The following is a 15,326-nucleotide window of genomic DNA, read 5'->3' on the forward strand; positions in this document are numbered from 1 at the left end:
ATGTCATGTGCCTGCACATTATAATTATTATCATTAGCATAAAATATGTCAACAAAAATGTTTCACAAGTGACAATCTGACTGCTACTAATTCCACAAGGCGGTTTAATTCGTTGATACCGTAAATGGATCGTATGTCCTTCAGAATAAAGGCATATGTGCGCAGAAACGAACTCCTGCTTTGATTATGTTAGAACGATTTGTCCAACTGTCTGCCCTTTAGCTAAAATCTTATCAATAAAAACTCAAGCAAATAGTAATACTTCCGATATGGCTCCAACAACGCAGCTAAATGTACTACGCGACCTTGTTGCCCTTCTTGGCCCTTTCAAAGAAGGCACTGAAAAGATAAGTGGTGCAAAGTATGTGACTGCCAGCTTAGCCATTCCTGTTGTAAATTCAATTCGACAAATATCTGAACTAGCAATTTCTTTGACCACTTTAGGAATAACAGTAAAAGAGGATTTACTCAAAGGATGGACTCTCGGTTCAAGTGTACCTATACACTTTGTTTCTCCAATTGCGGTGTCAAATGCTATATTGAACATAAGTAATGATATTCGATTAGAACATAGACGTAGAGGGCAACTTTCTCTAGAAGTAACATCTCGTGCTGCTTGTGCAAGAAAAAAACGTTGATCAAACTTAAAATTGGGCCAGACATGAGAGATTTTTCCTACCGGGGTAGGCAGACACTACCGCCTTCCACTAGCTACGATCCTGATACATATCTTTCGACTCATTCACTTGTGTCAATGCTTTTATACTCGGTCGTCAGATAACAGTAAGTACTTTTAATTGGTTTTTAATAATTTTAAAAAGTTTCAACACGTTCATAGCCGTGTAATTCAGATACTCTACGAGAGGAGACGTGACTTTCACTTCCCGAATTTTACTTTATATGTATAATTACTTGGTACTTGGTGCAACGGGCTGGTATCCAAAACTGGACGACAAAGCGCCTATTGTAAATGTATACTTAATAGATATAGCTTGGAAATATTTTTAGGCTAGTACTGGCTTTGGGAAAACTATCAATTTCGACACTTTTTGTAAATATCGATAAGATATATATCGATATATTTTATTTTTGTCAATTGCCCATCCCTAATTACTGTCAACTCCACTCAAGGAAGCGTCACATTGATCACTCGTATACACTACCTTATGAGCAAAGATCTAATAAAGGTGCAGGCCCTCGAAACTGCCATACATCGATTTTTTTATATGAAACTAGACCATTTTTACTGCCACCCACACAAAAAAATAACATGTACCGCCATATGCAATATATTTTTTTTTAATTGGCAGATTTAGAATATAAGTACTTATTATCCATTTGCGTTTTCCGTGATCTTGGTGTAATTATACCACATTAACATATTATATACTAGATATATGTCTATTTTATATGTGTTACAAAAGGATTTTAGGTCTATTTAAAATAATTGTAATTGGCTTAATGAGACGAAATGAAACTGCTTATTATGGCAATACCTATAACCTATCAAATCCCGAATGGCGGCTATTTTTCTTGTCTGTTTTCCGTATCAGCTGCTCTGCGCCTGCGGTGTTTTGTGTTTATTCTGCATATTTGTCCTGCGATTATGTTCAAGTAATTTTCAGTTGAAGGTAAATATGGTGCACATTGTTAAGTTTCCAGTAGAAGCTGCATATGGTGCATTTTGTTAAGTTTCCATTAGAAGTATGGTGTTTTTGGGCCCTTAAATTTTTGAAAGCAAAATTAGCCTGTACTGCAATGATGTTAAGATTTAAATTAAATGTTTTTTTTTTAATATTTCATTACATGTCACCACATTTGTATAGGTTAACTTTGGACATTTTACAAGGTAGAATCTTAAAATTAAAGATTATTTATCCTTTTCTAGTGAGTTGGGTTAATATATAAGGTACAACAATTAAATTGATGACCAGTTTGCGTATGCATCCTCTGATATTAATCTTTCATGTAAAATCTTTTTAACTAAAAAACTATGAAAATTTGTTTGATAAATAAGTATCTATACTTTCAGCTGCAAGGAGTGGGTTAGAGCTGTTGGCATTGAAGATTTGGCACATATGCCTATTGAAAAACTTAATGAACGACACCATATCTGCGGAGATCACTTCGAAAAAAGTCATTTTAGTAAGGAAATGAATCGTTTGAAGAATATTGCTGTACCTAAACTGCAATTATCCTCACCTCCACTGACTGATAAACAACTTCAACATTTTCCTCTGCATACTGCTGCAAAGAACAAAACAGGTTTGTCTTATGATACCGAAAATACATTGGATGAAAATGAATTGCAAAACTGCTTCCAAACCAGCGAAAACCAGTCCGCTCTACGATGCCGTACAGAATCCTACAGCGGGCTTGTTTTCAACTTAACAATGATTCTAGTATATAATAACGCGAAATTGAAAACATAATATTATTTTCTTTTAAAGACTTAATTTTTGACTTGAACTGATGTCTCAAATAATTAATTTATGTGTACTTTGTGTGTCAATTCAATTTTAATTGATTTTAGTGCCTATACCTGATGCACCAATGGCTTCCACAAGTAAAGAACATCATGTTGCTGACCCTGTCCTGAGTAAGTTTTTTGTAGACTTAATCTATAAATTTTGAAATTATTTCTAATTACATGATTACTTTTTATATTTCTCCTAACAATCATAAAATTTAATTTCAGTACCTGACACGTCAATGCCTTCCGTAAGTAAAGCACCCTTGATTGCTGATCCTAAATTGGGTAAGTTTTTTATAGACACTATAATCTAAGTTCTTTTTACAGCAAGAAATGATTTTATGTTTATTTTTAAAGTGTGTTCAGTCAGGTACAAACCTGACGCTTCATTACCTTCCACAAGTAAGGAACACCTTGTTGCTGATGTTGTCTTAAGTAAGTTTTTTCTAGACACTATAGTTTTTTTTTATAAATATTTACTTTACATGAATATTTCTTGTGTATTTTTAAAATTTAATTGAGAATTGTAATATTATTTGTGTATACAACAATTTAAACGTGTGCTGTAAGAATATATTGTTTTCTACAATTTGTAGCAAATTAATAAAACTATTTTAAGAAAATATTTATGACTACTTTTATTTCTTTTCTAATTATTAATAAGAACCTCCACAACCTATTATCAAAATTTTTTACTGTTGTCGATATATTATGGACGTCACTAGTATCGATAACGGAACGACATCACTAATATTGACTGACAGTTGTTATTTTTATGTTGCTTACTTTGATTGTCAAATAGGTTATTGTTCTTAAGTTGGCCCTGTCCGTTATCGGCGTAATGTTGGCTAAAAAAGAGGACTATCCTTCAAAAAATTTGTTTGGAGTGCCGACTCTTCAACGTAGTGGTTAGATCCTCTTTGTAAAGGTGCACGAACTGAGGTTTCTGGTATGTGTATCATCCTTTTCTATGTTTTATGTGATCGCAAAAGAGGATGCATATTAATATGAATTATTTCATTGCAGATACATATGTCTTGCCTACAATACGAGGTCAACTTGTGCCTGTTGCATCATCAAGTTCTGCACTGCACTATGCATCAGGTAATATTTGAAGTTGAATAAATAATTATTGTTTATGAAAGCACGACAATGCTTACATTTTTGTTTGTTAACAGGAATACTAGTTTTACTTCTTTTATTATATTTTATAAAACATGTACTGTATCTTTTTAGCCTCAGTATGTAAAACACCACGAAAAGTAGTCAAAAGAAGGCTTATTATGAATGTAAAGGCCTTAACACCAAGGTGCAAACTTTTATACAATGAATATAAAAAAGTTAGAAACCAAAAAGACTACAACACACGAGTCAAAAGGGCACTGGCCTTCAGTAAAAGTGAGTGTTTAGAAGAAGTTCTAAATAAGATAAACCCATTGTCGAGAAAGGTTCAGTCAATGCAAATGAAACTGCATGAAAAAAAAGATGGCCAGAAGTTTTACAACCGAAAAGAAACTTATTGCTCTTTCAATTTACAAGCAAGGTCCAAAATGTTACAAGTTTCTCTAAAAGATATTCATTTTGCCTTCAAAACCAACTTTGAAGAACTTGATAAGCCAACTAAATATTGGTGCTGGCATAAATCCACAAATATTCGACCTTATAAAAAATCAGCTAAATATTTAATAATTACTTAAGCAAGTGTTGTAAATATTGGTAGTATGTAATAAAATTATGAAAAACTTATATTTTACTATAAAATTACAGGTAAAAAGCTGGGACAGCAAAAGAAGATTGTGTACAGTGCTATTTGATGAAATGTCACTAGAAACTGCTCTAACATATTCAAAATTCAATAAAAAACATTAAAAAGAATTTCTAAAACTTGTTTTATTTATTATAAATTCGAACAGTTTTAATGTCTATAGTACAATACAGGTAGCTGGTATGTACCCTGGTGGTACTTGCTGCGGCTGAATAAACGTTACCGTTGCCTACAAATTAAAAAAAAGTTTATTCCGATACCGTCAATGGAAGCCGTAATACTATAGATACAGAATATCCGCCTACGGGTTATACCAATATTAAAAAAAATAATGTCATGTTCTTAACGTGCACTTACGTCTTAAAGACAATTATGTATATGGCACTTGGCGGTCTGTTACGTAGTAACTCTTATTAGTTTGTGGTCAACTCTCAAATCTATAATAAAATTATGAATTTAGTATATTTTTTATGTGCTTGACTGACCCAAACAGTAGAGGCTTGACCAATGTTATTTTTTCGTTCTCTGACTGATGGTCCACAACCTGTTGACCGAATCAAAGAAGACAATATGTCAAGAAGTACAAGAACAACCACAAATTAGACAGATATAGTGGCAGAATAACAACTTCAATCATCAAAGAATACCTTGTTACAACTCCGTTTCGTCTTAAAAAAATACAGACTTTTAATGAAATAATAATTCCTTCGTGTCAATTTCGAAAAGACCTGTGGGAACACTTCGGACCATAACTTAAAATAAACACGCAACATTATGTTTCGTTATCAATATTACAGATTAATGAACAGAATGTTATGGTACTCAATGAGGTCTTTAAATGTACCAGCTTATTCTGAAAATACTACGGTTTTAGGCATTGAAACTTCTTGTGACGATACTGGTTGTGCTGTTGTGAATGGTGCAGGTAAAATTTTGGGAGAATCAATGTTTAATCAAAACTTGTTACATTTGAGATATGGTGGTGTAAACCCTGTAGTAGCTTATGATCTTCATCGGGATAATATAGAGACTGTAGCTACAGAAGCCCTAAAAAAAGCTAGTCTATCCATGAAAGATGTTGACGCTATTGCTGTAACTACTCGACCCGGTTTACTAATTAGTCTGCAAGTAGGAGTGAAATACTCGAGGTATCTCTCAAGAATTTACCAGAAACCTATATTACCTATACATCACATGGAGGCACATGCTTTAGTGGCTAGAATGTTTTATAACATTCCATATCCTTTTCTAGTTCTTTTAATATCAGGTGGACACTGTTTATTAGCTGTTGTTAGAAATACTAATGATTTCGTTTTACTTGGGCAGAGTTTAGACAATGCACCTGGAGAAGTAATGGATAAGGCTGCAAGGAGAATGAAACTTCGAAATATACCAGATTATTCAAAAGTTTCAGGAGGCAGGGCTATTGAGTTAGCTGCAATGAAGTCTAAGAAACCTGAAATGTTTCAATTCACAATACCTCTAATCAGGAATAGAGACTGTAATTTCAGTTTTAGTGGGCTTAAAGACGCATTGGTACGTATTGTCTTGAAGAAAGAAGAAGAACATGGAATAATGGGTAGTGGCATTATACCAGAGGTTTATGACTTATGTGCAGCATTTCAACTTACAATGGCTGAGCACATTTACCATAGAACAGAAAGAGCAGTTTTATTCTGTGAAAAGACTAATCTATTATCTAGTCAATACAAAAATATTGTTGTATCTGGTGGTGTTGCCTGCAATGATTTTATGTTTAATTCATTAAAGCTTCTTGGAGATAAATTAGGGTACAATGTGTACAGACCTCCTCTAAAGGTGTGTACAGACAATGGCATAATGATAGCTTGGAATGGAATTGAAAAACTGAGACAGCAAGAAGATACCAATATAACAACAAGCATACAACTTCAAGACATTGAACCTACAGCCCCATTAGGCACAAATATAATAGATAAAGTTATAGCTGCCAATTTACCAACTAAAGTTACAAGGTTACTTAAGTTATTTAATGGTAATAAATTGTTGGAAAAATAAATGGCAATTTATTTTAGTGTGCATTTGCAGGGTCCCATGCAATACAACATAAGATACAAGAATATCTTCCCTCTTATATACAATTAATGTTTAGTGTCTGTCAGGATGGCTGGACCATAAGAGATATATAAATCAAACTATGCTCATTATTTACTACCTATTTTCTACTATTTAGTACCTTTATTGACATATTTTCTACCTTTGCGCTAACGGAAATATTAAAGAAAAAAATGGCCAGCCATTCTGATGTCAAGTTGGCTGGACCACTTTGTTTTTCATATTGCTAACAATACCTTTGCAGGCGCTTAGAATATGCCAACAATGGTTTCTACATTATCTTTGCAAGCAATATTTTGTACCAATTAATATATTAATTACTACTTGAATTCACTATTACAAATGTCAATTCCATTTGTAGGTATTAAGGCTGAAACAGGTGCTGGATTGATGAATTAGGCTCTTTTAAATTAAATTCTTGATAATAATAGTCCAATCATCACAAAAAAATATATGATTGCTAGTAGTCCTTAAATAATTGAATGTATTGAGCAAAACTACAATTTATTAAGCTCTTTTTACGAATTAAAATTTACAGTTACGTTTCGTTCAAATTGAATAAAAACCAATTTCTCTTTACATGCAAACATCCATTGTTTATAAAATTTACAGGAAATTTCATTTCCCAAGTTGACCCTACCGATAATCGAACCCGGGACCAAGACTTACGGAATACATTCCGCGGCACTACCCAGAACACCTAGTCCAAAACCATTTTAGAAAAGTTCATTTCCCAAATTGGTTCTATTGGGAATCGATACCGCGACCAAGAGTTACGGAATGCACTCCGTGGCACTACCCAGAACATCTAGGCCAAGATCATTTCAGAAAAGTTAACTTCCCAATTTGGTTCTACCGGGAATCGAATCCGGGACCAAGAGTAACGTAATAGAAAGAAAATAAAAAACTAAGAGAGTAACATGGAATAACACCACAACTGATCCAAAAATTATCACAAATATTTGCCCTCGTGACGATGAACCCGTGCTTCAACCAGAAAATAGTACTCCAACTTCAATTAAAACTACTTATTCTCGCTGTTTAGATTTTGACGGATTTGATGTTAACAATTTAGTTAATAAAGTATCTATTTTAATACACTTTTATTTAACCTCGCGCAAAATACGTATCATTGTGTATTGTTGGTATTTTGCGTATTGGTCGTATTCACTTTTATTCCTTTTTGTTATTAGTCTTAAGTATTTATTCACGTATTGTATAAAACAAATTGAATAATACATTAAAAGCATTGACTTTATGCATAAAAGTTATACGTTCGATGACGCATAATTAATTAGTAAATATTGACGTTTGTTAATAAATGCATTTAAAATACAGCGAATAAAACTTTTCTACTTCTCTTATAGTTGAAAATAGTAGCATTAGTTGTTAATTGATAGGATGTAACGATCGAATCATTGCATGATTTATCTAATACTTTCACTATTATGTAATATTAATAAAAATATTATGTTATGTTTATTTTACGATGGTTTATTCTCGAATGTCTCTGAGGGAACAATAATGTAGGTATAGATTGCAAAAAAACACTTATGACACGCCTGTATTCCAGTTTACAACTTATCTTTATTTGACTTTGTGCGAGTACAAGAGCGTTCTCGATAGATGGCGTATAAAATTGTTACTAATGGTTAGAGGTCAAATTACAGACATATATCTAGATATAGGTACATATATCTCGAAATTCATACAAAAACAAAATAATCGTTTTTAACCCTAGATTACTAACCTTATTTTTCAACGCTTATTACGAACCTTCGTCGTTTCGACTACGCTTATAAAAAAACGGATTTCACAGGTTTTGTGAAATAAAATATGTATATTTCTTGTGTTTATTTTTTATAACACTTATGTACCAATATATTATTATGCTTTTATTATTATTATGCAACATATTCGTTAGAAACAGTCTGTTATATGAGATCATAGTTTTCATGCAAAATCTACATTTATGAAATATTTAAATTGCCTACATATTAAATTTATAAAGACAATGTTTGAAAAAAAACTTAAATTATTAAAATTAACAAAACAAATGAACTAAACAACAAAACATTTTGGTACAAATCTGGGAACTAAAACATTTGTGACATACTTGAAGTTTGCTTTCACAACATTTTTTTGTATTTAGTGCATTGATTGTATGATTTAGTGCAACTGCTTTTCGCTTTGCAAAGGAACACATCACACAGATTTTTTTCTTCTTTAGTTTAGGAATACAATGCATCTCTTTCTTCAGTTTCAAGTGTCAACTACTTCCTGGTATTTTCATTGAGTCATGCAGAGCCTCCAAGGGTTGACATTGTTAATCTTTTTTGCATGTGTGACTCCCCTTTTTAAATGTTGGCATCTCAATAAAGGCCTTTTCCTTTGCATCCATAATATTAGTTACATAAATAACATAATTATTTATGAATGCAATGTTGAGAATTCTATAAAAACTGTACTACAAAGACCATCGCGCGTCATCGGTTCGACGAAGGTTCGTAATCTAGGGTTAAAATAAATGATGCATCTTCTGATTACAAAATCACTTGCCCGTGGAAGGAAACGTCCCTGTTTACCCGTTTCCCACAGTAATGGTGCTTTTGCAGTTTATAATGGCACAATAATGCGATTTTCGCGTTTTCGACTGGTGTTTATCTACAATAACGGTCGAGCGAATTATGAAGACTGCGACTGGAGGACTAAAAAAAAAACAATTTATAAAAACTTTAATTGAAATTATTCCTAAGCCAAATTACAAGTGTTTGCGTTCGATGCTAATCATCATAATGCCAAAAATAAAATATAATTAATAATGGATTTTATAAACTAGGTTACACCGGTTTCGATATAGCTGATGCGGCGCTTGATCGATGCGTGCTGGAATCGATGTTGAAATATCCTAATGCAATCACAGCTTTTTACTTGGGGTTGGTATATGTAACACCTCCACCCTTAGAACATCTTGAGAGCAAAAGTTGCTGGAGTACTTTTACATGTTTCCGATTTCCCAAAAACTGCATAGGCTCCTCCGTTTTTATCTCGGGCCTTTCTGTGTGGCTTCTTCGGTAACAACGTCGCACAAATATGAGAACGGCCTGTGCAAGTGCACTTAATAACACTCCATAGAATGGTATCGTAGTGTGGTAAACAATATCGGAAGGTGGCATCAAATGCACAGTAGGTTGCAACATGATTTTTTCTTGTAGGTTTATTATGAAATCCTTTGAGATTAAGTCCAGATTGATGTGAGGGTGTGAATTCTGTGTCGCCGCATCCATGTTTTCATTATCTTCATTGGTTGGCCTTCGACTTGGTCTTTGGTGTTTTTGATAGTGAATTCATCTGTACGTAATAAACAATTCACAGGAACAGTAGATAGGAAGCTACCTCTTATGATGTTGAAATCTTCACGTCCACATGTGGTAGGTACATTGGTGAGTCGCGAAAAGGAGAGTACGTAGTGACTTTCGTCCAGTTTTTCTACGGCTTCCTTGGATAGGCTGATTATAGTCGTATTGCAGGTCGTATCTACAGATTGATTAGTTAATATGTTCTGGATATAGTCAGCTTGCGTTCGTTCGGACTCGGATGTTCATCTTCTCTTCGCAGATAAACCAGTTAGTGAGCTTCGGATACGGTGAGCTGGTTGCTATTAAGGGATATGGAGTGATATTGATTGGTTTAACTTATTGGGAAGGAAGGAAAATCTATACAACTCATACCTATCATTATCTACTATTGGAAATTTGTATGTTAAAAGTAACCTTTTACCTATAAAATAATAACCAGGCTTAATTACGTCATAGTATTCTCGATATTCTAAGTCTTACGTTTCCTTTACTATAAATTAACTCTAATTAGTCTATCATTTTTTCCAGTGTGTGTACATGAAAGCTGGAATATTTTGTAACCGAAGTAATTCCGCTAGAATATCGTCAGTATTTTCTGTAATAATTGTTAACAATTGGGCAAATTTGGCATATTTAATTAAACTTGATTCTCGGTAGACATCTTCCTTCAAAAGTAATTCTAATGTAGACTTAACTTACTACTGTGTTGTGCCATCCAATCTTTACTGGTACTAATATTATTGTTGAATTCATCTGTAATTTTTAATTGACTATTCTGGAGAGCTTTTATGGCATCATCGTATTTAGCAGCATCTAAATAGTCGAGTTTACCTGAGATGCTCTTAATAATGGAATCTAAGCCGTTTACAAGACTTCTCCTGTTGCGTTTAGGTTCTAAGCTACTTAAATACCTTATGATTTTTTGAAGTTTAAGGGAAAGATATTCAATCTGTAATTCATATAGAACATAGGTATCAATGGTATCATTCGGTAGTCTAGTTGTAAAGTCTGTAAGGTCGTTTTTTATCCTCAATATTGTCAAGTTGCATGTTCCTTCCTCGAATCTCAGTGAGTGCTGACGTGTGGCTGTCCCATATTATAATTTTAGTAAATCAAAAATCGTAATAATTTTAGTAAATTTAATTAAGCGAAAATACTAGGAGCGCAGAAGAATAGTGAAACTTCAACAGCAGGCGCGGGCGACTTACGCATACACGGACGCTCTATATCCAAAAACAACTACAAATAAATAAAGTAAGCAACTTCCCTTGTTTATGTGTACGCTGCAGAAAGGAGATAGCACTAACACGCCGGATGCAAGCGTTATTGAGAGATCGATATATGTTTGTCATTTCATCTTTCCGTATTGGTTGTTTCAAACACCTCATATTAGGCAGAGGTCAAGTTAAAGTGACGGAAACAAAATCTGTATGAAATCCTCGATCGATGACCAGTCGCTTGACCCGTAGGTACGTCTCAAAACAAGATCTGTGCTCTTACTAATTTCTTATTGCTTGGTACCGATACAGCAAGATTCTACTATTGCTAATAAATATGCCGTACGTCATTCCCCTTCTCGCCCCTCACCGTCGAATACACCGACGACAACTGCAGTGAATAAGGACGTCGCAACTACATTAACATTTTAAACGTATGACTCTGATACACCATCTGAGCGAAGTGTTAATGCACGCACGAAAACCTGGCGAGACCAGGATGATATTGGCGACTTGAAGAATGAAACGAGAGAACTTTTCTCTAAATTATCAACGTCTGTAGAACAACAATTTCAGCTTGTCAAACAACAAAATGTAGACTTACAAGAAAGTCTTCAATTTATGTCAGATAAATATGATGCTGTACTTGACAAAATCCAAAACTTGGAAGAAGAAAGAGCGCAGGATAAGAGATTTCTTAGAATTTTTTAGAATTTGCCAGATACAACTCTTACTCTTACTGTTGGACTTCAAGGGGAAGCATATACTTACGCAAGACCGAAGGACAACCGGTTATTCGAATCCAGTCAGAAACTGACCTTACAAAACTAATGAAAAACAAGATGTGACTAGCGAATCTTTATGGCAGCTTGTTTTCGGCCACTATCATTAATTTCCCAATACAATACTTTGTTCATTGATTTACATTCTATGCTTATAAATTTTATAAAACACAATACATCCAACCATCACCACATAATACACTTAGGTACACACAAACGCAAATCTACATAAACCTATACTCGGCGCGATATTTCAATATATTGGTTAACTCTAACAAAAAAGACCAAACAGACATCATTGATCGCAACTTCTATAATTATGCTACTCTAATGTACAACTCTAAAACTACCTATAAAATTCGATAAAGCACAACTCTGTAATCATGTGGATGACTTGTGTATTGGCACGTCAGTAAGCTGTGATCCAGAACAATGTTTAACACACTTGAAAGAACCATATTTGTTCCTAAAAATTCTACAGCAAAATATAGGTTTATATAATAAATATAGGCAGTTTGAATCGTAATTTTGATGAATTAAAACTGTTGCTGTCCAGGTTTTGCTTTGACAATGATATAATTGTATTGTCTGAATGCTGACTTTCTTTTATTGCTAATGTACCTTTGTTGCCAAGATACAATTCTTTCAGAACAAACGCCAATTACAATCAGAATGATGGAGTGGTAATATATACAAAAAGTCATCTAGCCTGTCGTGTCGAAAAACCAATTTTTATGGAGGCTAAGTGTTTGGTTATTAAGCTAGGGAATCATACTGCTGTTGTAGCCTTTTATCGACCTCCTAGTTTTATTGCTCTTGATAACTTTTTAATTTCTTTGGGAAATATTCTTGAATCATTGTCTTCTTTTAATAGTGTTGTTATAGTTGGAGATATTAATATTAATCTCCTCATTAATAATGTAGACACTTCTACGTATCTTGACACTCTTTTGTACTTGGGCCTCCTTCCTGCCACTGAATCTACTACAAGAGGTGAAGCTTGTCTTGATCACGTGATAATAAGAATCAAGATGAACTTTTTTACCTTTACTTTATCCACAACAATCACTGATCATGCAGCATCGCTATTTTGTTTAAAAATATTCGATTCAAATAAAAGGCCAATTAGTAACACTGTCTCAAGGATAAATAAAACTATTAAAGGATAAAAAAAAAAAGTATATAGTAGTAAAAATAGTAGTGGCCGGACTGCCACGCAGAGATCCCACGTTCGATTCCCGACCCGGGAAAAATATTTGTATGGCCTACATTTACTTCTCTCGTGAATTTGGGCGTAATTTGTGGTTGTCTATGTGTGTGTCCATAGCACCCGCGACACAGGGTTTCCCTAGTGCGGGGCTATGTTGAGTGTGTGTGCGTTATATTTATAGTTATATTTCAATTTACAAAATGTAATAACGGAATATAGTAAACTTGACTTTGATCCAATTTATGTAGAAAATAATCCTAACACAGCTCTTAATACTTTCATTAGATATATGTCTCAGATAATTACGAATTCTATTAACATTACAGTGCCTCGTAATAAGTAACGTATAAGCCTTGGATCACAACAGGCTTGCACAGATGTATCCGTAACAGAGATCGTATGCATATTAAAGTCTGATTAAATCCTAACAACGATACATTGGCAACCAGCTATAGAAGATATAGGAATTATTGTAACAATTTATTGAAAAAGCTAAAAAGACAGTATGAGAAGGATCAGTTGCTCATGGCAAGTAATAATTTAAAAAAACTATGGGATTCCATCGAAAAGGTTACAAATAGTGATACCCAAAAAATTATCCCCACTGAATAATTACTTGGTTACAGTACCCCTAAATTTGCAGTAAATAAAATTAATGACTTCTTTGTTACTATTGGTGGGAACTTGGCCGAAAGGCTTACATCGACACCTACAGATCTGAAAAATGTTTCTAATGGAGCATTACATTCATTTGTTCTTGTACCTTGTGATTGTGAAGAAGTGGAACGTACCATTTTGCAGCTGAAAAGTGATTGTTCTCCTGGTCGGGACGGAATCAGTGCTAAAGTATTAAAAGCTATATCACACTTAATAACACCAGTTCTCACTGATATCATTAATCGCTGTCTCACGGGTGGGGTGTTTCCGGGTGCACTGAAGACGTTCATAGTTTATCCCATATTTAAGGGGGGCGACAGAGGCTGTGTTAATAATTACAGACCAATTTCTATTCTTACGACACTTTCTAAAGTTTTCGAACGAATAATCAATAAAAGATTAACTAAATACTTCGTATCAAAAAAAATTGACTAAAAACAAAAATGTCTTACAGCGTTACTTGATTTGGCAAAAGCTTTTGATACAGTCTCTTTACCCCACCTAATTCAAAAGCTATGTAACATGGGAATTAGAGGAGTACGACTATCTTTGTTCTCTGACTATCTGTGTAACAGATAACAGTTTGTGACGGTTGGGTGATCACTTCACTGACTATCTATATACACAATGATCTTTGCCAACTAAATATAAAAAACTGCAGAATCGCTTCCTATGCAGATGACACTACCCTCACCTTTTACGCTGATAATTGGGATGAGCTCCATTCCTTAGCTCAGAGCGGATTTGATATTGTTACTTCTTGGCTTACTAGAAACTGCTTTACATTAAATGCGGAAAAAACTAAGTACCTATGTTGTATTTACAATTAAAAACGCTGTTTCTTTGTCTATCCATGTGCCATTAATAGCGTATAAATGTTCTAATTCTTCAACTGGTATGTGTAACTGTCCTCTCATTACTTGTACCCAAAATATAAAATATCTTGGTGTTATATTTGACAACAACCTCAGATTCAATCGGCACATTCGCGAGGTTGCATGGAGACTAAGGAAATTGATTTACATCTTCAAACAGCTTCGTTATATTGCTGATAGCAAACTTATGAGAATGGTATATCTAGCAGATGTTCTCTCTGATCGTCAAATTTATATTTTACACACGGTACTTCGACAACACTCCAATATACGTATCGAATATTATATTAGAGTATCCACAGCCAGAAGATCCTATGCAGTATGTAAGACAAATAAGGTTAGTACTTCCTTTGCTTCGAGGTTTTATCATTTTAGGAGTGGGAGATTGTACAATTTTATAAATAAAAAATTAAATATATTAAATATAGTAAAAGCATGTAAAAACGTAAACAAAAATAAAATAACTAAATGGCTTTAGGTACAGAATTACGACGAAACCGAAAGAGTACTTGAAATGTTAACATAAAATATGTACTACTTAATAACTTGACTCGCGATCGGGCAAGCAAACACACTCACACACACACAATCACACACACACGCACGCACGAAACGCACGCACGCACGCACGCTCGAACGCTCGAACGCACGAACGCACGCACGCACGCACTAACGCACGAACGCACGCACGCACGCACGCACGCACGCACGCACGCACGCACGCACGCACGCACGCGCGAACGCACGCGCGCGCGCGCACGCACGCACACGCACACGCACACGCACACGCGCACACACGCACACGCGCACACGCGCTCACGCGCACACACACACACACACACACACACACACACACACACACACACACACACACACACACACACACACACACAC

At 34.5% G+C, this 15,326-nt stretch overlaps 2 protein-coding genes across 2 annotated transcripts; both read left to right on the plus strand.

Moving 5' to 3' along the window:
• The first annotated feature begins 269 nt into the window (after positions 1 to 269).
• Positions 270 to 3,077, plus strand: LOC113236730. Its single transcript, XM_026472893.1, has 6 exons — positions 270 to 361; positions 2,033 to 2,265; positions 2,534 to 2,599; positions 2,699 to 2,758; positions 2,831 to 2,908; positions 3,070 to 3,077. Exons 1-6 carry the CDS (start codon positions 270 to 272, stop codon positions 3,075 to 3,077), a joined length of 537 nt encoding a protein of 178 aa, XP_026328678.1.
• Positions 3,078 to 4,664: 1,587 nt separating this feature from the next.
• LOC113236852 (probable tRNA N6-adenosine threonylcarbamoyltransferase, mitochondrial) lies at positions 4,665 to 6,310 on the plus strand. Its single transcript, XM_026473056.1, has 2 exons — positions 4,665 to 5,163; positions 5,565 to 6,310. Exons 1-2 carry the CDS (start codon positions 5,155 to 5,157, stop codon positions 6,273 to 6,275), a joined length of 720 nt encoding a protein of 239 aa, XP_026328841.1. The 5' UTR covers positions 4,665 to 5,154; the 3' UTR covers positions 6,276 to 6,310.
• The last annotated feature ends 9,016 nt before the right edge of the window (positions 6,311 to 15,326 follow it).

Source organism: Hyposmocoma kahamanoa, unplaced genomic scaffold (assembly GCF_003589595.1).
Source record: "Hyposmocoma kahamanoa isolate Upper Pololo Valley unplaced genomic scaffold, ASM358959v1 92, whole genome shotgun sequence".
Lineage (NCBI taxonomy): Eukaryota > Metazoa > Arthropoda > Insecta > Lepidoptera > Cosmopterigidae > Hyposmocoma > Hyposmocoma kahamanoa.

Excerpts from the sequence above, each read along its gene's own strand:
- LOC113236730 (XM_026472893.1), top strand. The coding sequence starts at position 270 with ATGGCTCCAACAACGCAGCTAAATGTACTACGCGACCTTGTTGCCCTT. Across the intron at positions 2,600-2,698 it reads TGTTGCTGACCCTGTCCTGA|TACCTGACACGTCAATGCCT; the intron begins GTAAGTTTTTTG and ends ATTTAATTTCAG. Across the intron at positions 2,759-2,830 it reads GATTGCTGATCCTAAATTGG|TGTGTTCAGTCAGGTACAAA; the intron begins GTAAGTTTTTTA and ends TTATTTTTAAAG.